The 23,648-nt window shown below is 46.8% G+C and overlaps 2 protein-coding genes across 2 annotated transcripts in view; both read left to right on the top strand.

Annotated features, from left to right (window-relative positions):
* nrxn2a (neurexin 2a) overlaps positions 1 to 1,953 on the top strand; it is a gene marked incomplete at both ends in the record, with an annotated part of 124,084 nt that extends 122,131 nt beyond the window's left edge. The window contains 1 exon segment of the mRNA XM_083686856.1: positions 1,136 to 1,953. Coding sequence (XP_083542982.1) covers positions 1,136 to 1,953 — 818 coding nt within the window.
* A 4,574-nt stretch (positions 1,954 to 6,527) lies between these two features.
* LOC310801000 (pecanex-like protein 3) lies at positions 6,528 to 23,393 on the top strand. Its single transcript, XM_083664910.1, has 35 exons — positions 6,528 to 7,493; positions 7,765 to 7,973; positions 8,140 to 8,245; positions 8,414 to 8,453; positions 8,595 to 8,690; positions 8,978 to 10,732; positions 10,856 to 10,985; positions 11,114 to 11,283; positions 11,587 to 11,644; positions 11,756 to 11,897; positions 13,353 to 13,510; positions 13,684 to 13,837; positions 14,013 to 14,045; positions 14,403 to 14,574; positions 14,689 to 14,799; positions 14,938 to 15,029; positions 15,151 to 15,260; positions 15,465 to 15,570; positions 15,664 to 15,756; positions 15,940 to 16,090; positions 16,220 to 16,364; positions 16,649 to 16,826; positions 17,593 to 17,701; positions 17,984 to 18,113; positions 18,414 to 18,472; positions 18,568 to 18,783; positions 18,933 to 19,186; positions 19,285 to 19,515; positions 20,187 to 20,290; positions 20,437 to 20,584; positions 20,671 to 20,901; positions 21,016 to 21,290; positions 21,465 to 21,640; positions 21,793 to 22,217; positions 22,371 to 23,393. Exons 1-35 carry the CDS (start codon positions 7,341 to 7,343, stop codon positions 22,524 to 22,526), a joined length of 6,876 nt encoding a protein of 2,291 aa, XP_083521036.1. The 5' UTR covers positions 6,528 to 7,340; the 3' UTR covers positions 22,527 to 23,393.
* The last annotated feature ends 255 nt before the right edge of the window (positions 23,394 to 23,648 follow it).

Consider the following 23,648-nt stretch of genomic DNA (forward strand, 5'->3'; position numbering starts at 1 on the left):
CTGACCGAGGCTGAAAGCCCATGGTCAAGATCAGGGCTCCGTAAATAATGTGGGCCATCGGCCATTTAACAAGGCAGTGGCAGTTTTCCATTTCTTATTTCCATTAATTTGATCGCAATCTGACCTCAAAGTGATGCATAGTAGTAAGTAGTATGCTTAGTGACTGAAGATACTCATAAACATTATGATTGTTTGATAAAAATGTGCTTGTTTTCATGCCAACTTCAAGAATTCAAAACTGATAGCTATTAGAGCCTAACAAACAGGTTGGCCATGTCCTTTGCCATGTTTAGGATGTCAGAATGTATCCAGATAAACTGACATTCTCCTGATCCCTCTCACTATACCTCCTCCTCCTCCCACCTCCCTGCAAATCCTCTTGTTAATAACAATAGAGTGGTTATAATGGTGGTTATAACAATAGGGTGAATGGGGCCTTTACTGTAATGTACCTTACCTTTATTAGTATGTTCCTTACTGTACCTTCTGTCCGTGTGTTCCTCACCATTAATCCATGTACCTTTACAGGTTTCTAGTCTGTTTCAACCCTCTGTGATGCCTTTGTGCTATTTTATTGCAGTTATTACTGTATGTTATCACAGTATACAGTTTGTTCTTTGTACATGATTAATGCTTTCTGGCAGTGTCATATGCGTTTACTAATAATGTTCAAACCTCCACTAACAAATGTTAACACTCCCACGTGCACACACACATTATGATAGCTAATTAAAAACATTTAGAGGGAAAATAGGATTTCGTTTAAGATCAATCTTATACAGCTTTGTTGAATTTGTTTTTCTTTTCATGCAAAAATCATGTGGCAATATGTTGATGTAAGTTACCTCATCCCCATGATTTGCTGTCTATATTATTAAAAGAAAATCCAGAAATGTGAATTTAGAACTTGTAAACACTTCCATATTATTAGTTATCATGTACTTGCTATCAGATATACTTCAAATTATTTATTATCTTGCCCGTTACTGGGAGTAATCTTAATGAAGTATTTGGAACATACTGCATAATGAGCACATTGTGCTTCTAATGAGCACAATGGTTCATTAGCCCTGTCTGGGATTTCCTAATGCTATGCTAATATTTGTTCCTCTTACCTTCTCTGTTTCTTTTCTAGGAGGTGAATTAGTGTTACCAATAATAACAGTGGATTCCCTTGAGCCCCCATCCATCGCCACCCGTTACCCTGCTATCCCCCCTCCTCCCACCCTCCTGTCCCCACTTGAGACCACCAAAGAGTCCCTGATACTCTCCAACCCTCACCCCCCCTGCCCCCCGGATCAGGAGGACTGCGGTGACCCTGTGGAGGTCTCGGCCTTCGGTTCAGGGGAGATGACGGAATCAGATGATGAGGACTTTTACAAAAACTCCCCCATGGTCACTGACAGGACAGTCCTGCCTCCTCCTCCCGCCGCTGGTGAGGGTGGGGTCCAGAAACCCCACAAACCCCGCCCCTTACCTCCTTCTGCTCCCACCACCAACCCTGACCAGCTCCACATTCCTGCGGGCAAAATGAACACCCGTGACCAAGTGCTTCTACCCCCTGCCCCTCCGTCATCCCGGCACACACCAGGACTAACCTACCCCCCCAATTTCCCCCATGTGCCCACAGCCGACCCTGCAGGCTCCGGTGAGAAGGGCCAACCTGGCGCAGTGGAGGTGATCAGGGAGTCCAGTAGCACCACAGGAATGGTGGTTGGCATTGTGGCAGCCGCCGCTCTGTGCATTCTCATCCTGCTGTACGCCATGTACAAGTACCGCAACCGTGACGAGGGCTCCTACCAGACCGACCAGGGCCACAACTTCATCAACAACCCTGTTGCCGAGGGCAACGGTGCAGTGGTCAAAGACAAGACACCAAGCACAACAACGGCTGCTGTGGCTAAGACAGTCACCAAAGGCAAGAAGAACAAAGACAAAGAGTATTATGTCTAAAAGAGGGAAGGAGAGAGAAGGAGAGCAAACAAGGGTGTTGAGAGAATTTAACTGGTAACACTTTACTACGCTGTAGTTCATAAAGGGTCTGTAAAGCATGTATAATTAATGTATAGACAGAAAACTATTAATGGAGGGATAATTTATTTTTGAATCAGTTATAAACAGTTAGAATGCAATGACAGATCTTGTGTGACCCTGCTGAGGGTACCAAAAAGTGTCTTGCTTCTGTGTGCACTAAATACCACCGCACTAAGGGGATGATCACACAATTGTATTCATTGGGTTATAACTGTTTATAACTTTCTCAAAAACAATCCATAAACGAATAGCCAGCTGTCTATATAGTAAGTATAGTATGAATGCTTTACAAGCTCAAATGTAAACTTCATCAAAGTAAAGTGTTACCATTACACTAGATGTGGGTCATGTAAAGGGGATTTCTAATCCAATTTAATTTCCACACATTATCCTTGAAAAAAGATAATGCAGAACAACTGATAGTTTTGTCACCAGCCCTTGCTGTCCTACTGCAAACAGATATCAAAGCCTCTGTGTCTTTACCTCACACTCTATGTTCAACCTAAATTACCCTCAGTCTCTCCCCATTCCCTCACAAATGATGTCTTCATCAATCAAATGATGTTTGCATCATTTCTCTTGCCAAATACTGGTTAACAACATACCATGCCCTATACAAGCTAAGAAGCACATCCATTTTGCTGTCTTTGTATATAGCGTCACATGTCATGTATGGCGATGGTTCATTATAGAGAGCAGAGACCATTGTACTATAGAAACAGGTGTGCATGAATGTCATTTCGTCATGCTCTGGCTCAAGTCTCTGTCCTCATTATGTTGTAAGAAGAGGCATGAGTGTACTAAAACGTCCTATGGTAGCCTACATAAAGACAGAGCAACCAAGTACCGCAGTAACTAGATTCAAATAAAGCCATATCCATGACTTGTACTGAGATTTCAGTACAGGGTAGCTTATCTTCTCTGCAGACTACCCCAATTTGTGTTATCCAACTATGGCTTTCCACTCTGTCTCTCTGATTGTCCATGGTGCTGTGATTCTGGTGCAATATCATTGAACCGTTTTTCAATCATGATGTATCTCTTTCCTGATGGAAAATACAAGTTTTCGAAGGGGAAATACATAATTCACAATCAACAGCAGAATTTAGACAACAACCCCTGTATATGGATGTACGAAATTCACTAACCTTTGTGTGAGAGGTCTTCAGAATCAACATGCCATTCCATCAAGCCCAGAGGAAGCTTTTACAAGACATTGCTCTGTAAACATTTGTATGATAGACGGCTTTGGATTGAAAATGCATTGCGTGTGTGTTTGTTTCCTGGAGTATGCAGGGAAACAGGCATGAAAAAGACAACTCATGTGAGAGATTATCTCCCCCCCTCCCGTCCCGTCCCCCCATCCCCCCCCGAAATAGACACAGCAACCAGATCCCGATGAGAAGGAGTAGAGACACTGAATATAAAAGGAATCTTTGGGACACAGTCACTTTTGAAGAACTTTTTCTGGTGGTTCCTAAGGGAAGGAGAACATGCCCGACCTTGTGTCAAGAGGCTGTCTTTCTCTTTTCTTCTCAAAATGGACATGAAAAACTGCAAAGGCACAAATAGTAGAAAAAACTCTTCAAGAGATAAACAACATTGTTTCCTTTGAGAGCAAGCCGAACATGTATTCTTGTTTTTCTACCCATGAATAAAAGACTATTCTGTGAGATGAATTGTTGAAAGTTTGTGAATTGTATAGATATTTCTCTGATATTTTGGTGTTTCTCTTGTTACCATTCCTGCTTAACAGGGTACATTTTTATGTTGCTTTTTAATCAGTTTCAGATGAAAGGGATACTTTTCTCTATACAGTATGAGACATGATAAACAACTGCAACCATCCAGTATTTTCCTTTTCAAATGTTAAATAACATTATTAAGCGCAGGTTAGTAATTGTATGTACAATTATCCAGAGAAAACAGAAAGGAAGATGTGCACTTTTTTGTTTGAGTTCTATTCATTTTATGTACTCTGAAACATGGCTCTTTATGTCTGTTGTGTAGCCATTTTCTATGTTGAATTATGTTTACATTTTCAATTTCTGTTATTTCCTCATATTTTTTATGAAGTGCCATTTAACATAGACTGCTCAGAGTATATTCCTGTCCTCACTCAATGATATTGTGAAGTGTTCCTGTGAAATGAATCTTAATATGTGTACAGTACATTGACAGAGGGGAAAATACACTTGGTTATATACTTCGTACACTCTTGTGTTGCGTGGCTTCTTTATGAACATAAAACTCTTTTAATCAACATTTAGTCAACAGCAGGTTGCACTTTATTTTAACTACATATTTACAACATATAGTACCGACACCATAATTGAGAATTGAATAGAATAGAATAACATAAAAAAATGTAACTGTTTATTCTTCTCTTGAGAATGTTATTTTTCTGTCCTACATAATTCACAAACAACAATACATTAAACCATCAACCAGACATTTAGGCCAGCATTCAATGAATTTCAAGAAGTGGCTTTTTACACTGTTTCAGAGGTGTGTTTGATTTGCACAGGAGCTCTGTGTCTTTTAACAATTTACAGAGCAGTGTCTTCTTCTTTTTTTACTCATGCAAGCCATTTATATATAAAGGATTCAAAGTAATTGAATAATTGAGGGATAATAATTGGGATATCAACTGCCAAAACATAAAAAAGGAGACATGTTTTAAGCAACTGACTACAGAAGATGTTCCTGTAATAGAAAACAAAGTACTGCTGGGATGGGAGTGTAGTAAACTCCCATTGTTAGAGTTAACATGAAACATTTTATCCCATTGAAATTCCGTAGGACCGTTTAAATCTACGGTATAAAATACTGTACCTGGCTGTATTACATCCGAGTTTCATCATCTTTTCTCAGGGATGGCAGAGAGAAGACTGTCTTCTCGGCTATAAAGTGTCTCTAAATGCTTTGGAACACAGAATGTTAATACAGTTAAACACCTGCTTATCAAGGTGTCATCAAAATTTCATAATTCAGCCAGGAACTAATGCACAATACACCATGAAATTGAGTTGACCATGTTTTATTATGATTTAATTATTCTCTACCGACACAATATCTAACAGTCAGCTCTGCTTCAGATGCGTCCTAATAATGGGTTTCTCATGGGTACCATTCATCAGGTACAGTACTGGAATGGGAAATGAAGGGCCATTCTCTCGATAGCTTGCACTTTTTGGGGCCCAATTTTGATTCAGCAAATAGGGCTGAGCAAAGCAAAAAAATTGCTTATATCTCAAAATACTCTACAGCATGATTTTAATTGTAGCTTGATTTTTGAGAATACTATACAGTCTGAAAATGCATTGCATATCATCTAAACTCTAGACGCAGTATTCAAAACATCTTATACACACCGTATGTACCATGTAATCATGGTCATCATTGCAGGTTGCCATGACAACCAAAAGAAGCTGAAATAGCGAATGTTTTTCCCCCCAGAGACTGGACTTTTGTCAAACAAGGAAAAATATTCGTATGATATGTCCAATTTATTTGAAGCATAATAGCCGCAACAAATGCATATATTATAACGTCCGTTTTGCATTTACAAGTTATTTCTGAGATTAGAAATTGCAATGCAACGCTGATGACACTGTGGAAGTGATTCTCTTCCTGTAGGGGGGTGTTTGCTTCCCGTGTGATATGAGCGAATACGGCAGGATAGCACAGCGGCTAGCTTGCTAGCGAAACGAAGGGGGCTCTAAGGATTTAGCAAGCTGTGTCGATTAGCACTGTGTAACATCATAGGGGCAACCACGGCGATCTATGGGAAATGTCCGTTTTTCTTAACATAAAAAACAAAAAATAGACATCCGCTGTGCAGAAGAAATGATAACTGGTAAGCTAGCTAGCTGGCTAGCGAGCTAACTTAGCCATCCGAACTAGCAACCCGCGGTGGTGGTAAGGAAAAGCCGAGATTCTTGCAAGGGGCTGAACACGGAAGGAAAGGGAGATGAGGCAATGGGCATCGCTTATATACAATTTAATCTCTTGCACTTTAACGCATTCGTAGCGAGTGAATATGTTAAACTAGCGATCTAGCCATACATTCAATTTGAATTCTATTTTTGGCTTTTTCTGGATGCCCAGCTAGCTAACATTAGCTAATATAGAACCTGCTAGCTAGCTGTGTAACGTTAGCTAGCTACTGCTTGCAACTGCTGCTGGTGAAGTGTATTATGCTTGTCAAACATTCTAGCTAGCTAATCAGTTGGTTACTGGACAGTGGGAGCAGTTTTTGGCCTTGAAGGTATACCGAGAGATACATGGGCATGGTAATTGCTGGCTATCTGGCTTGTAAATCAGTAGAGAAGGCTAATAGGTATGTAGCCTGCTTGCTGTATTTGCTTGTTCATATGTATGCATAAGGTGAAGGTACATTCTGACATTGTATCAATTGGCATAGCTAGCTACATATCTGTGCAGTAATGGTCTAATGTTCGTTTTATTCAGATGTTTCGATTATCATCTCAGGATTCTCTGTAAACATCAGATCACAAGTGTATAGGTAGTCAACAGTTATAGGTAGGGCTTTGATTAGTTAAGTATCAATCCCACATTGTAATTTGAATCAACCATATTATCTAAATCTTGACTTCCCTACATCTTGCATGCTAGCTTATCAGGTTGGAATTCCACAGAATCTCATGAAGTTAAGGAACTCAAATGCATATCTTATATTGTTTGTTTTTTGAATTACCTCTTGGTCATCTAAACTTAATGAGGGTAGTCCATCCCTGTTTCAGACATCATCTGGGAAACAGGTTAGGTTATTTGTGTGGAAAGCTAATGGGAAAGCCCATTCATCGAGATTAGGAGAAACCACATAATGATTCTCTGTGAAATTAGTCAGGGATACAGTGTCTTGTGCTGAAGGATGTTATCAGGAATTACTTTTAATTTATTGAAGTGTCACTCAAAATGCTGGATAATTGTGAGGAAACCAAACAAAGAAGTTTTGATTTTTCTTCCAGATGAATGTTTTTATTTAGTCAGTAGGTCACCAGTGTGCCAAAAAGTCATTCTCCAGATAACAAAGCAAGAATTCAGTGTTGGCAAGAACTGCACAGAAACACAGCACAGTCTGGCACAAGAACATGCAAGGACTCCCTTAAGATCAACTAAAGAATACAAACTAGAAACTGAAGAGGACTGACTGATTAACTTGTCATCCTCGATGGAGGTGCCATTGTAGACCCAGGACAAGGTGGCTACAACTGAGCAGTTTGGAGCTACAGCCTTAGAGGAAGCTCTGCAGCCCTGGATTGACTTGCCTTAGGGGGAAGATGGGCTCCCAGGCTCTTCAGATATTGCGGCAGGGCGTGTGGGCTTCGCTCACGGGAGGCTGGTATGTGGATCCCCATCAGAGTACATTCTCCAACTGCTTCCACCTATACCTTTGGATATTTCTCCTGGCCTTCCCCTTCCTTCTATACATGGTGAGTATTCATGAAGCAACAATTGATCATTTCTGTAGATAATGGGTTGACTTGTCCTTTCCTGTAGGCAGATGAAGTCCAGTATTTTTTACATCTGCTTACCTGAGTTAGGCTAATTGCTTTTTGACAGTATGGCTCTGGTTACTGGTTCTTTTAACTGGTATCAAGGTCGAAGTGTTGCAAATTGTCTCTCTGTCCTTGTTACCGGTTTTATTCCCAGATCTGTCCTCACTCTTTCTCAACCTGTCCTGTTCACCGTCTCCCCTCTTAGGCTCTGCCGCCCAGCTTAGTGGTGGCAGGTGTGTACTGTGCTGTGGTGGCAGCTTTCTTCACAGCCATAAAGGCAGTGAACTTCCGCCTCCATGCCATGTTTGATCTTGGGGAGATTGTGGAGAAGAGGCAGGCCTCACTCATAGCCGATGCCCCAAGGTTGGAGGAAGGGGATGATGGCTCTGGGGCCCACGATGGGAATCACCACAGGTACCAAGGCTCATTTCCAAATCCTAATCTCACTTATAGCTGCTTTGTTAGCTCAGAAGACATTTTGTTTTATAGACTATTTATCCAAAGTTTATGTATATTCATCAACACAGTTAGGGCTGTTAATTTTTATTCTCAGACGCTGTTGTTGTTTTTCCACCTGCAGAGACAGTAATGTTGGTGTGGAAATGACTGTGTTCCGGAAGGTCAACTCAACACCACCTGTCCGCTGCAGCTCCCAGCACTCTCTCTATGGACTGAACCAGGTGTCGGTGAGGACCGCCTTGTATTTCTGAACACAGAATGTTGTCATAAGACAGTTGGAGCATGATATTGGTCGATTGGACTGCTCAAATTACATCTAATTAAGGAATTAATATCTACAACATTGATACTGTACTTTATCAAACATAGTTTTTTGTCCTTGATGTTTTTTCCAGGATTTTTTGCCCCAGCTTCATGACACGGGAGGCTCTAAGGGTACATTCTCTCTTTTATCTACCTGAACTCACCAGTATTATTGTGGTTGGATGATCAGCTAATATGACCCAATAGTTACAAGCTCAATGTTCAGTCCAGCGTTAGCATGGGTTACCTTTGACGGTCTGGTTCTCTCTACAGATATCAAGGAGCTGATGCGTGAGCAGGGTAGCAATAACATGATTGTGACATCAGCTCACAGAGAGATCCTCCGCCACAGCTCCCAGGACACCATCAGTAAGCCTAACACTACTTCCATGACAAGCAGGATACACAGGACACAGTAGCCACACACATTATAACATAGGCAACCCTGATTCTACAGATTCTTAAGAAAGACAGACATTTATTTGAGTTATTTCAGTGTGACCTCTAAGCGGGTGGACAATTCATTCCTTCAAGGCGCTGCAAGTTATGTTTTTTCAAAACTTTGGTTTTTGTGCAGGGGCATTATTATTTGCAGTTTTGAGTTTTTTTGTTGACTTGCCTAGTGTGTACTTAGTTTGGTCTTTCACTCCCTACAGGGGCTGCCAATGTGGTCCAGTCCTGCTTGGCTGCTGCTCTGGGCGGGGAATTCCCTGGTCTAATGGGAGTGGGTGGAGTGATGTCAGGGGGATTTGGTGGCTTGCAACCTGGAGAGTGCCCCTCCATCCCCCCCTCCCCCTCAAGCCAGGAAGATGGAGGAGAGAAGGAGCAGTTGGAGGAGGTAGAGGGAGTGCTGGAGCAGTTGTCTCAGCAGAGTACTGAGCCGGACAGGTTAGGGGCCTACTCCCCCCTGGGCCCCTCTGCTGAGTCTGAGAGCCTGGGGGACGCCCCCCTCAGCCCTCTCATAAAGAGCAGCTTGAGTGAGGAGCTGAGTGAGAACCTGCTGGGGCTGGGCCTTGAACCCGTGACCTTTGCCCCCGGGACTGTACACCCTGGCAGCCGCAGCGGAGTGGCCATGGCTGCCGGCTCCACAGACAGCTGCTTCAGTGGGGGCGGAGCCACTACTGACCGCGAGACCCTCAGCACAGTCAGCAGCTACCATAGCGAGAAGACAGACTCCACCCAGCTGGAGAGCCCATCGCTGAGCCTGCCTCGGCCTGTGGACACGGGGGCACCCTCCGCTGCCCTTGATGCAGGCACCAGTACGCCAGAGCCATCAGAGGACCCAGTGCTGCAGGGTGGAAGTGATACTGACAACCTGTCGGACAGCGAGCTTCTACGCTCACCCTCCAAAGAGCTCTCTCTCGGCCAGGGGCTTGACAGGACGCTTGTGGAAGGGGAGGACTTACCCCCTGTCTACTCAGAAATTGCACAGCCCCCGCCCCTCCAGGACTCCTCCCCCTCCAGTAGTGGACACTCGGAGGCATGTGATCAGGACAGGAGGGTCCCCGTTCCCCCTCTCCCCCCGCCTCGACAGGCGAGCTCGGTGCCGTCAGGGCTGGCCCTGGGTCTGGTGTGTTCTGAGCCTTCGCTGCCCATTTCCTCCACCCCCTTCCTGCTCTCTGAGCAGCCCTCTCTGCAGGCCCAGCAGGTGGTGCGGCCCAAAGACCTTAAGCTGCTACGCACAGGCGGCGGCAGCGTGGGGCACAGGCCCGGACGCAGGAAAGCCCCCCGTAAGCGAGGTGGAGCAGGAAGCAGCAGCTTTGACTGCGGCTCCTACAGGCGTCACCACAATCACGGGCAGCACAGAGACTACATCCCAGTGCGCAGCCGGCTGGGTGCTAAGGCCTACAGTGAAAGCCTGTTTGAGGACTCAAGTGACGAGGACGATGGCAGTGACATGAGTGCCGGCTCCAGTCTGGGGTCCCAGCGACGTTACAGCTCTGACGATGACGACGACGATGATGACTCGAGCTCCTCTACCTCCTGCTACTCCCCTGACCTTGCTAACGCTGGCGTTACGTCTCCACCCCCCTCTGCCACTCAGCTGCCCACCCCCAGGGAAGGGGAGTTACCTGAGACTGCTGGGCCCTCCAATTCCCGCGGGGCCCAGCGGTCTGCTAGCACGGCTAGTGCTAAGACTCACGCCAGGGTCCTCAGTATGGACGGGGCCGGTGGGGGCCACACCAACACTGTGGCCCTGCCCTCTTCCATGCTGCCCATGCCCTCCTCCTCCACCCCTGCCCAACGGCCCCTCACCATCTCCAAGTCAGACCTAGAGGCACGGACCATCCACACAGATGGCTTCCCTGGCACTCATCATCACCGCCTGGACTCTCTGGGCGGCTCCTGGGCTGGTAACCAGACCGGCTGGAGGGCAGGGGAGCTGGTGGAGGAGGGAGCTGTGGGGGGAGGTGAGCAATCCACTGTTCTCTATCTCAGATATTAAACTTAGTCCCACTCTATGAAATGCAGTCAGGGTCTTGTAGAACATTTTCTGAAACCCTCCCGTTAATGTAAATATGTCTTGCCAACAGCTATGGCCCCAGAGGAGGGGGGCAAACGGGACTCAGTCAGCAGTGTTAAGAGGACCCAGGCCATCCGCAGGCGGCACAACGCGGGAAGCAACCCCACACCACCCCCATCTACCATGGGATCCCCACCCAGGTTGGTTCAGTGGTCACTTTACCCTGATTAATCTAGTCAGCGTCAATCATCTCTCCTGTTATTCCGGATCTACCACCTACGGCACTCATCAGTTCATCTCATTTATTATTGTATTCTTGTTCTCGTAGTCTCCAGGACCTCCAGCGCGCTCGTACCTCCTCCCATTCGCGGACTCGTACCTTACCCTCAGCCTTACAGTTTGCCTCCTCACTGTTGCTGCCCCGCGGCGGTGTCCATGAGGCCTCCACCTTTGACGACACTACAGAGGGGGCGATCCACTACTTCTATGATGAGGGCGGTGAGTGAACCAACCTGCCCCCCCCTCCACCCTCCAGGGCGGAACTAGCTTTAGGGTAGAGAGGAATAAGAGCCGGATGGGGAGGGGGTGGGGAGGGGTGGGGAGGGGTGCAGTTGTAAGGGTGGGGAGGGAGCCTTTGATGGGTCTATCATGATGTGAGGAAGAAATTAGCCCCTTTTGTTCATAGGCTTTACTGAGGCAAGCATTAATGCATTTCTATTTGCATTGCAAATGATTCTGTCCTAGTTTACACTGCAGTAGATCTGCTCCATTCATTGTTGTTGCTATGCTGTTGTATGGCAGGAGTGAAGAGATCGTACACGTTTGGACCAGCTGGAGGTGGTTATGAAGATCCAATGCAGTAAGTGATGTTCTCTCGAGCCCTTTTGACCACATTCCTTACGAGCTATAAGCTCTTTGCTTGAAGTGAGTTTTGCTATGACCCATAACCTCAGTCTTCCGCTCCTTTCAGGGAACGGGAAAGACAGTCCCAATCCTCCAGCTTTACCTCCACTGATGTCCAGGAGGGGGCTCCGGCCCTGTCCATGCTCCAACCCAGGCCTGTGGTTCTGCAGGGCATGCAGGTTCGCAGGGTGCCCTTGGAGATGCCAGAGGTGAGCAGCTCATTGTGCTTTCACTTTTAACATCTTACCATGTGATTCATGCAACTGCTTTTCTTTGAGGATGCCCATGAACATTCATGTATATTTGTATATATAATAATACACAATAATAAAAAATAAAAATAAAAAGTTGAATATGCATGCCCTCCGTAAGTATTGGAAAGAGGAAGCATTTAGTCTTCTTTTAGCTCAATACTCCAACAGTTTGGATTTGAAATCAAACAATTACTATGAGGTCAAAGTAGAGATTCTCAGCTTTAATTCAATGGGTTTTTTTCAGATTGGTTTCACTATTTAGAAAGTACAAATTTTTTAAACATATTCCCCCTATTTCAGGGCTCCAAGAATATTGGGAAAAATCCTATAATGTCCAAATAAGGCACTCATGTTTAGTATTTGGTCAACAATCCTTTGAATGCAATAACTGCCTGAAGTCTGCCACCCATTGACCCCACCAGATGCTGAGTATCTTCTCTGGTGATGCTCTGCCAGGCCTGTACTGCAGCCATCTTCAGTTGTTGTTTTGAGCTATTTTTGCCTAATATCTTATCATCAGGAAATGAAAGGCATTTTCTATTGGATTTAAATCTTAAGATTGACTTGGCCAGTCAAGAATTTTACGCTTTTTGGCCCTGAAAAACATCCTTGTTTCTATGGCAGTATGTTGAATATAACTAGTGGTTTGTACCTTGCAGTGAAGCCTCTGTAGTTCGGCTGGTGACGTATTCTGCAGATGGTCTCTGACACATTTATGCCTACCTCCTGGAGAGTGTTCCTGATTAGTGGGACAGCTATTTTTTTTTTTTTTTCTTAATTATGATGAGCATTCTTTGATCATCTACTGTCGAAGTCTTCCTTGGCCTACCAGCCTGTTGTGATTGCTAAGCTCACCAGTGCTTCTTTTTTTCATTTTTTTTTAAAAATGATGTTACAAACTGTTGATTTTGGTAAGTCTAAGGTTTTGGCTATGTTTCTGATGAGATTTTTCTGATATTTCAGCCTCATAATGGCTTCCTTGACTTTCATTGATGTCTCTTTGGTCCTCATGTTGACAGACACTAATAGCAGACTCCAAAGGCAAATGCAAAGCCTAGAATCAATCACAAGACATTGACATCTCTCTTATGCCTGCACAAATGATGTGAAGGAACACACCTGACTAACTAGCTCCATCTGTCAAACCAATGTTCTAATACTTTTGGTGCCCTGAAATAGTTACTATGTAAAAAAAGTTTGTAATTTCTAAATGGTGAAACCAATCTGGAAAATAATAAAACATTGAAATAAAGAAGAATCTCTACTTCAACCTCATAATAATGTTTGATTTAAATCCAAACTGTTGTATATGGAGTATATGGCTAAAAGAAAACAAAATGCTTCCTCTTTCCAATACTTACGGAGGGCACTGTACATTGTTGGCTTGACTCGTCATCCGTTTCTCTGTAGTTTGACCTGGATCATGAGTCTCTACATGAGTCCCAGGAGAACACACTGATGATTGAGGAGAAGGCCAAGCCCAAACAGTACTACCGCTTCTGGGTGCTGCCAGGGAAGTGGCTGAGGGTGCGCTATGACCGTCTGGCCCTGCTGGCCTTGCTGGACAGGTGAGACAGCCCATCAGTCACACATGAGAGGTCGAACTCTGTGGTCATATGAACAAAATGATCATTTGAAATTGGTGTAATTATGTCAGCCGTATTTAGAGGTGTATGGCTCTAATCGTTTATAGTGATGGAGAGGAAACTGACCTCCTTCTCCGTTTGGTGTTGACCCGCAGGAATCGTCGCGTCGGGGAGAATGTGTTTGCTGTGCTGCTGGCCAGCATGGTGGCCTTCCTGGGTTTCCTGCTGCTGCTCCAGGGCTTCTTCAGGGACATCTGGGTCTTCCAGTTCTGCCTCGTCATCGCCAGCTGCCAGTACTCTTTACTCAAGGTACCTCTGTCTTTGGCTTAAAGATGATATCCTTCACTCTTTACGGAGTACATTATTGAAATTTGTATTGGATTAGAATGTTCCTACACACTGCCAATGCATATTCGATGAAAATGGAAAGATGTGTTAACCTCTGAAAGTTACTGAGACGCGCTTTCTCTGTTTTTCCTCACAGAGTGTTCAACCAGATGCAGCCTCCCCAATGCATGTGAGTGTTTGACTTCACATGAATGACGATAACAAACTGTAACACTACTCTCTCAACCACAACAACAACAAGATATATTTCGCCAGTTTATAACTGTCAATCTGTCCTCATAATATCATCATGTGTGTTAAGTTGGTAACTATAAATGATTGATATTTGATGTATAGTTTTTTCACTTACCTCAGACGGATGTACTTATTGTAAGTCGCTCTGGATAAGAGTGTCTGCTAAATTACTAGGTGTAAATATAAGTAGGTTATTTTGTTGCATGACCCCATAGTATTACTGTAGCTGCCTCTTCTTTGAGTAGCCAAACTGATGAAAACACCCTCTGGTCTGTCTCGTCTACCCCATCAGGGCCATAACTGGATAATTGTCTACAGCCGCCCGGTCTACTTCTGCCTCTGCTGCATGCTGATCTGGGTCTTTGACCTGGCTGGGCGCTCTAGCAGCCTGCAGCCCTTCTCCTTCTACGGTGTCACTTTCTTCTCTGGTCACTTCCTGCTCTGTGCCAGGGACATGCTCATAGGTCAGTCAGCTAACTTCTGTGTCTCCTTTTACACAGGCCTAATTTGTTGTGTTGTGTTTTTACCAACAATACTCACTCGCCCGTTTCTTCCCCTTTTCTCTTTTCGACCTACAGTGTTCGCCTTGTGTTTCCCGGTCGTTTTCTTGTTTGGGCTCCTACCTCAGGTCAACACTTTCGTCATGTGTCTGCTGGAGCAGGTCGACATGCACATTTTTGGGGGAACGGGTATGACATGGCCAACGCCACACGGTGAAATACCGTACTGTACAGTTACTGTACCGTGATTGTCTCTCTTGAGTTTTTGCTGAGTAATGCCCCTTTCTTGACTGTGTGTGTGTGTGTGTGTGTGTGTGTCCTCCACAGCCACCACCAGCCCCCTGTCGTCCCTGTACAGCCTGCTACGCAGTGTGTTGGTGGCGGCACTACTCTATGGATTCTGCCTTGGTGCTATCATTGTAAGTGACTGAGATGGGATGAAAAACAGAGGCACATTGGGAATGATGGAGGGATGTGCCTTGCGTGTAGCTCATGACTTGGGGGAACCGACAGTTCTGTTTTCCTGTGTTCTTTGTGTAGGCTCCATGGGTGGATCCCCATGTGCCAGTACTGTTCTCTGTGTTCTGCGGCCTGCTCCTGGCCCTGTCCTACCACCTAAGTCGCCAAAGCAGCGACCCTGTCATCCTGTGGTCAGTATACTCTACCTCTCTCAGGACACTCACTCACCGTCCTCTGCTCCAATCATCTCCCTCTGAACTCCATCCTCTGCTCCAATCATCTCCCTCTACACTCACTCACCGTCCTCTGCTCCAATCATCTCCCTCTCAACTCCATCCTCTGCTCCAATCATGTCTCTCTACAATTACGGATGTGTTCTGCACTCTCTTCCACAGGTCTCTGGTCCGCTCCAAATTCTTCCCAGAGCTGGAGAGTCGGACCCCTGAGGAGCCTCCTCTGGAGATCAAGGACCCCCTCCCTGAGAAACTACGTAACTCTGTGGTAAGACGTCACGCTGTCGTATGCAGATGCGTGAGCGCTGAAAGTGTGTGAGGTTTGAACATCTCTCCCCTCCCGCTCTTTTGTTTTCTACAGAGAGAGACTCTTCACTCGGACCTTGTCATGTGTCCTCTCATGGCTGTCATCACCTTTGCCATCAGTGCCAGCACTGTCTTCATCGCTCTACAGGTGAGTTTACCTGCAAAGGCTGGGGATCGCAAGAGAGACATGCTATTTCAACACACGTAGCAGTTATCTTTGAGTTGTTATGACATTCGTCAGTGCAGGACTTCTGAGGCCTATATCTCTCTCTCTCTCTCTCTCTCTCTCTCTCTCTCTCTCTCCCCCACACACACACACACACACACACAGCCTGCTCTTAGTTTTGTCCTCTACATCCTGGCCGGAGTGGTAGGCTTCCTCACACACTACCTGCTGCCGCAGCTCCGCAAGCAGCTTCCCTGGTTCTGCCTGGCCCACCCGGTGCTCCGCTCACGAGAGTACAGCCAGTTCGAGGTCCGAGGTGAGTAGCGGCACACTCCCCCCCCCCCCCCCCCCCCCCCCCATCTTCTCTGGTGGTTAATCACACACACACACACACACTTTTGTCGAGGCCTAAAGGTTTGTTGTTGTTTTGCCTTGTTTCACCCAGATGCTGCTCAACTGATGTGGTTTGAGAAGTTGTACGCGTGGCTGCAGTGTGTGGAGAAGTACTTCATCTACCCTGCTGTGGTGCTCAACTCTCTCACCACGGAGGCCAGGGTTGTCAGCCAGCACCACAAGGAGCAGGATGTCTAGTAAGCGACTCAGCCACCCTCTATGCCCCCCTCCCCCACCAGCCTCACCACAACACATCAGCTGACCCATCCTCTGTGCCCCCCCCTCCACGACCCATCCCTCACAGGATTATGTAGACAATGAACAAAACATAATACAAATAACACATTCCAGTGATCAGCACACTGTCACTCCAAAAAAGAGAGTGCCTGCACCGTTTATGTGATTACAATGTCTCTCTCTCTCTTTCTCTCTCTCTCTCTCTCTCTCTCTCTCTCCCCCCTCTCTCTTTACCCTCCTCCAGCGGCCGTGCTCTCTTCATCTCTCTGGCAGGGATGAAGCTGCTGCGCTCATCCTTCTGTGCCCCGTCCCTGCAGTACGTCACACTGTGCTTCACCGCCCTCTTCTTCCACTTTGACTACCCACAATTCTCAGAGACCTTCCTGCTCGACTACTACTTTATGTCAATCCTCTTCAGCAAGGTTAGCAAGCACCCACCTAGCATCACCACCTAGCATCACCACCTAGCATCACCTAGCACCTCCTATGGATTCTGTATTGCACGAACTCAACAAAATCATAGAGTTCTCCCTGCACTTGATTTGCTCAAACGTATTTGGTTGTATGTGAATTTGGAGGCCGAAGAGGGTTCCGTTTCAGATTGAGCATGTGCTGAATCATGTTTAACTGTTAATATGAAGCAATTCTGAACATATCCCGTCTCAAGTCAACAAGACATTTCTAATCACAACATAAGCATAATTCTCCTGCCTCTGAATATTGAACATTGTCCAAGGCTGCAAGTGCAAGGTTTCCCATTGCACATTTGGTTGCCTGTTGCACAGCATTCTATGGGTCAGTGCAACTTAAGTAGGCTAAGCTGTCTCGTTGACATTTTGGTGTTATTATTATTACTATGTATTATTTATTTATATACATATTATATTATATACAGATCTGTGTCTTTAGATGCGTGGGGGAAAAGTCTGTAAATATTGATTATGTTACTAGAAATAACAAATCTCTGATTCGTTAGAATACCAGTGTATAAAACGCATGGACTATGGTCTGATTCTAAATGTGGAGGGTGGGCGGCAATGCTGACATTTGGAATCCACCTCTCGGCTTTATATAAGCCTTCGGCTGTGGATAAGTAGTTCACTATAACACATTCCTTTTAAGAAATGACTGAACTTTTGATCAAGTCCTTTGATTGCTAATATTGCGTTGGATGTTTTGTCGTTGCAGCTGTGGGACCTTCTCTACAAGCTGCGCTTCGTGCTGACTTACATCGCCCCCTGGCAGATCACCTGGGGCTCCGCCTTCCACGCCTTCGCCCAGCCCTTTGCTGTGCCCCGTATCCTTCAGCACTGTCTGTTCACTGTTAACTGGTGAGGGGGGGGGACCAAGAGTTTGAATGTCTATGCAGTCCAAACATCGGGTCTAAGAAGTTTGCTCATACGCCATTTAAGATGCAGTGAAAAGATAGGTCTAAGTGTACTAAACCTGAGATCAAGATGGTTGACTTCAATGGTTCATATAAGGTATATTTGGCTATAGATGTATTTGCAGCCCAGGAGGTCTGTTAGTTAGGGCCACAGTGTTCCTCTACAGCTCCTTAACCCCACCTGGCCCTCAGACTCAGCTATGCTCTTTGTCCAGGCAGTGTTCTCTGCTCTCTTCTCCACCCCTCTCAACCCTGTCCTGGGCAGCGCTGTGTTCGTCACCTCCTACACCAGGCCTGTCAAGTTCTGGGAGCGCGACTACAAGTGAGTTCTTCCCATTTTCCAGCAGTATAAGGCAGGATGTACTGCTGTGCCGAGATGGACATTGTCCAGAAGGCCTGTTGTTTATGTAGGTTTTTTTTTTTTTTTTTTTTGCAGTTCAGAGGTCAATGTTAAAACCAGATCAATGTAAATCTGTTGTCGTCAGAGCTCAGCTAGGAGACTACATTACCATTTTACACAGTCACCATCTGGCTTATGAGTAATACATTGGTGATAATATATGATAACGGAGCAGAGGTTCAGTTTCAGGATGTTAAGTTAACTGTATATCTCACCTTGCAGCACCAAACGGGTTGATCACTCCAACACAAGACTCGCCACCCAGTTGGACCGCAATCCAGGTCAGTTTACTACTACAGTACCTTCCCCACCTGAGGCTCAGCATTGTTTAAATAGTCTCTGTTCTAAAGCCTGTGGTCTCCTCTCCTCTTTAAAGGTGCTGATGACAACAATCTGAACTCCATCTTCTACGAGCACCTGACACGCTCTCTGCAGCACAGCCTGTGTGGGGACCTCCTGCTGGGCCGCTGGGGGAACTACACCACGGGAGACTGTTTCATCTTGGCCTCCGACTACCTCAACGCTCTGGTGCACATCATCGAGATCGGCAACGGCCTGGTCACCTTCCAGCTGCGGGGGCTGGAGTTCAGAGGTGAGCACTGCACTGGAGGTGGGGGGGGGGGGGGGTCTGGCAGGGAGAGAATGTCTACCTGAGACCTGAGATCAAGATGGTGGACATCAATGGTTTTTTAAAATTAGAAAATGCCTTTTCTGAATCCGTCCTCCCCCTTGTGTCCTCAGGTACGTACTGCCAGCAGAGGGAGGTGGAGGCCATCACAGAGGGGGTGGAGGAGGATGAAGGCTGCTGCTGCTGTGAGCCTGGACACCTGCCCCACATGCTGTCCTTTAACGCAGCCTTTGGCCAGCGCTGGCTGGCCTGGGAGGTGGCCGCCACCAAGTACGTCCTGGAGGGCTACAGCATCAGTGACAACAACGCTGCCTCCATGCTGCAAGTGTTTGACCTGCGCAAGATCCTCATCACCTACTACGTCAAGGTATGTGTGGGATAGGGCACCAAAGTGGGACGAAATGACTAATAAGAATCTTCTCACCATGTTGGATGGTCTGTAACACCATGCTTCTTCTCACACAGAGCATCATCTACTATGTGAGTCGGTCTCCCAAGCTGGAGGAGTGGCTGGCCAATGAGACTGTGCAGGAGGCACTCCGCCCCTGTCTAGGCCCCGCCTATGTGGACAGTGACCCCACGTTCAACCTGAACATTGATGAGGACTACGACCACAGGGCTTCTGGCATTACCCCCACAGCCTTCTGCATGGCCTACCTGGACTGGATCCAGTACTGTAACAGCCGCCGCCAAGCGGTTAGTATCTCCAAAGCCTCTTTTTAAATGAAGCCGCACCAGAGAGCCGTGCCAGAGAGCCCAAACGCTGTTGTTTTAGACAGGTCGTCTACTATATAGAAATTATGCAGATTTTCAACTTTTTCCACATCACTGAAGTGTGTAGAAACATCTTGTGCAGTCATTTGATTGAGAAATAAAATTAATAAAAAATAAGCTGTTTTTAAGGGCTTTAAAAAATTAAAAAAAACACTTCATTTGGCACCGTCCGAGCCTTCCGCTCTAGTCCTCCACACACGTAGCTCGGGGAAACGGCGCGAGAAAAAACTCAATTGTTTCCTAGCAAAGACATCTGTCAGTCAGTTTTATATTACTGTGTGGTAACTGGTCAGAAATGTAATCCTCGTGTGGGACAGGCGCCATCTTCCCCGTCTCTCGCCAAAAGTATATCAAGTAAATCAAGTATCTCCTCAAAATAAAACATCTCTCGTATCCCTGTCATACCATACCTCTGCCCTCTGAGGTCAGGGGAGGGAGAGAGTGTGTCCATCCATCCATCCATCCACCCCTCCATTATCATGTTACTGTTGCACATGTGTAATTCACATAATGTTTCACATACTTGCCACATCTCATCAGTTGTCAGTACAATAACTCAATGAAATGCTTGTGTGTCTTGTTTTGTGTTGTAGCCAGTGGAGAGCGAGAGGGATTCTCCTCTGGTCACCCTGTGTTTTGGCCTTTGTATCCTGGGTAGAAGAGCTCTGGGCACAGCCTCCCACAGCATGTCTGCCAGGTGAGACCATCATCACACAGCCACACAGACAAGACCGCATGTCTACTTCTCTCTTAACTGGTGGGGAGCTAGTTAGCCCAGGATGTGATACTGTATGCCAGGAGCTAATTGTATGTGTCTGTGTGTGTGTGTTTGCATCCTGTCAGCTTGGAGCCTTTCCTCTATGGCCTCCACGCCCTCTTCAAAGGGGACTTCCGCATCACCTCTCCCAGGGATGAGTGGGTGTTTGCAGACATGGACCTGTTGAACAGGGTGGTGGCCCCTGGGGTGCGGATGTCCCTAAAACTGCACCAGGTAGGTACCAATAGGTTATAACTCCCTTGTGAATATCTGAGACGTATGAGCGTACCCACACAAAAGCATACATCTGCCTCCCTCAGGATCACTTCACGTCTCCTGACGAGTATGAGGACCCCGTGGTGCTGTACGACGCCATCACAGCCAACGAGGAGAAGATGCTCATCTCTCACGAGGGCGACCCGGTGTGGCGCAGCGCCATCCTGGCCAACATGCCCTCCCTGCTGGCCCTGCGCCATGTCATGGACGACGGCAGCGATGAGTACAAGATCATCATGCTCAACAAGAGGTTCCTCAGCTTCAGAGTCATCAAGGTCAGCTTAACCACTGCAGACTCTGTTAACCATGTCTTACCCTCTCGCGTTTGTGTGTGTGTGTGTGTTCGCGTGGTCTTAACCTTGACCCCACACTATGCTGCCCCCCTGCAGGTCAACAGAGAGTGTGTGCGCGGCTTGTGGGCGGGGCAGCAGCAGGAGCTGGTCTTCCTGCGTAATCGGAACCCGGAGCGCGGCAGCATCCAGAATGCCAAGCAAGCGCTGAGGAACATGATCAACTCGTCGTGTGACCAGCCTATCGGCTACCCCATCTACGTGTCCCCCCTCACCACCTCGTACGCTGGGGGGCACACCCAGCTCCACTCTGTCTGGGGAGGGCCAGTTAGTCCCCACAACATCTACACCTGGTTCATCAGCAGCTGGGACAGGTACACCGCCAGGAGTACCTGTGGGAATACTGATGCACGCACGCACACACACAGACCAGATTAAAGTACACATACTGTCACAGCTACACGATATATACACATTCTTAAGTTTCTCTCACAAACACATGTGAAACACGAGTCACTGTACAAATCCCTGTTCTCGGTCTCCTCCAGGTTGCAGAAAGGTTGCGGTGCCGGCTGTAACAGCGGAGGGAACATCGAGGACTCTGACTGTGGCGGGGGCTCCACCTCCATCTCCAACAACCCAGCCGCTCACACCACCCAGAGCACTCCTGCTTCGAGCCTTCCCCAGCCTCACCCTCACCTCACCACTGTCCAGCCCTCCATGGGTGAGTCTAGCTCTCCTAACTGCAACATCTAGCTAAGTAATGCCACTACATCAACACAGGCACCATGTGTTACCCAAGTGTCACGAATTATCCTCCTTTTCTAAAATCACGTGAAGGACATTTAAGAGAGAAAAAAAAACTTGTTTCCATAGGAACTGACAACCCTGTGGGTCCCACCCCCACCTGGCCACACCATCCTCAACCTCTCCCATTGGCCCTGCTGAGCCAGTCGGAGGGCAGGATGGAGGCAGGGCTGGTCACCTCTCTCCACCGCACGTCCTCCATTCAGGGGCTCCTGGGTCAGCATCTGTCCAGCTCCCAGCTCTCCTTCAGCAGCTCTGTAGTCCTGCCTGCCTTGCCCGGCCCAGAGCGCTTCTGTCCAGGTAGCCTCCTGGAGGGCCAGGGCCACAGAGGAGGTCATCGGCCAGGGCTAGGCCTGGGCCTGGGTCTGGGTCAGGGCAGTGGGCTGCACTACGAGGGCCTCTACGGGAAGTGGAGTCTGTCAGGCAGAAAGGGCTTCAATGGTCCAGCGGCATCGGAGAGTGACGGTGGTGGATCACAGAGCATACGGACACAGGTGAGCATGAGGGATTGTTGCCCATATTCAAGCCTCATCATTTCTTCCAGAAAAGATGTTTTCCCCCCATGGTTTTTGAGATCAACTGTATGATTACAGTTCATTGCTATGGCAACTCCATGTAGAGATTTGATCTCTCTCTTTGTTTTCCAGCCTGCTCCACCTGTGCCCTGCCCACCTGAGGCCAGCCCAACACAGGATCCCCTGGGTGCTACCCGATCCATGGAGACCATTCCCCTAACTGCTGGGGAACTGCCCACCCCCCGGGAGGAGTCTACAGAGCTGCCTTTACTGGAGCACCTGGGCTGAGCCTGCTCTCTGGACAACCAATCAGATCACCTGCAGCCAAAGCACACCACCATGGCCAGTTCTGGAGTGGGCCAAGCCGGGTCAAACTGGACCCATTCCAACCTCCCGGAGTCATTCCAATGCTCAACTCTCTCAAAGAGAATTGGACTCTTGAGATTTGCAAAAAAATCTCTCTAATGGAAAAATCAACCTTTCAACGTGTTTCTTTTATTGTACATTTTTCAAGCCTTTGCAATACTGGATGGATCCGGAGGTATGAATATGTTCCTCTTCTCATCAGACATAGGAGTCTTAAGGATGCGTTTAAGAACAAAATGTATGCACCCAATTCCCCTATCCCAAACTCAGCATTTGGAATTAGGGAGTGCTCATTCTAAGTATCTTGCCTCATCAAGGCGCTCAGAGCTTTTGTGGACAACCTTTTGGCCATAAAAATGGTGATCCTAGCAGGCCAAAAAGCCAGTGCAATTGTAAGGGATATTTCTCCTTGTGTTATGTTTTTTTTTTTTTTTTATATATATATTGGGGAAGGGAGAACCCTCCTGTTTCTTCTCTCCTTCACCTGGCATCCACAGCAGCAGCAACTGCAGAACGAATGAAAAAGGGAGCTTCTAAATGTTGCTGTTTGTGCAGGTGAAGGAAGAATTACTACCATAGTAAGCCTTGCCCCCCCCTCCCCCTTCCACACACACACACACACACTTCTCATCCTTGCTCATCCAGTTGGTCCCTGACAGTGGACAGAGTTCACTAAGTGGGAAAATGCAGCATTAAAGGACTTAGGCATTTCTTCTACCCTATGACCAGTCTATAGCAACCTCCCCCTCCAAAGCGTACCACACACATTCCAAAAACAATAAAATCCCCCCCACGAAAACACCCCCCTCATGCCCATTGAGATATTTCTCACAGAAACATTTGACAGCATCAACGATCTCAGCTGTTCTGTCAAGGAAGGAGCTAGTTTCAGGGATAAAACTCCCTCCTATCCCCACCTTCCGCAACATTTGGTGCTTTTCCCCAGCAGAGTTTACAGTCCTGTCAGGTCTGGTCACACGTCCTGAATTAGAGGAGTGGTCACTGGACAGAGCTGATACACCTCAACTAGGACAGAGTGGAGGG

This window comes from Argentina silus, assembly GCF_951799395.1.
Source record: "Argentina silus genome assembly, chromosome: 2".
NCBI lineage: Eukaryota > Metazoa > Chordata > Actinopteri > Argentiniformes > Argentinidae > Argentina > Argentina silus.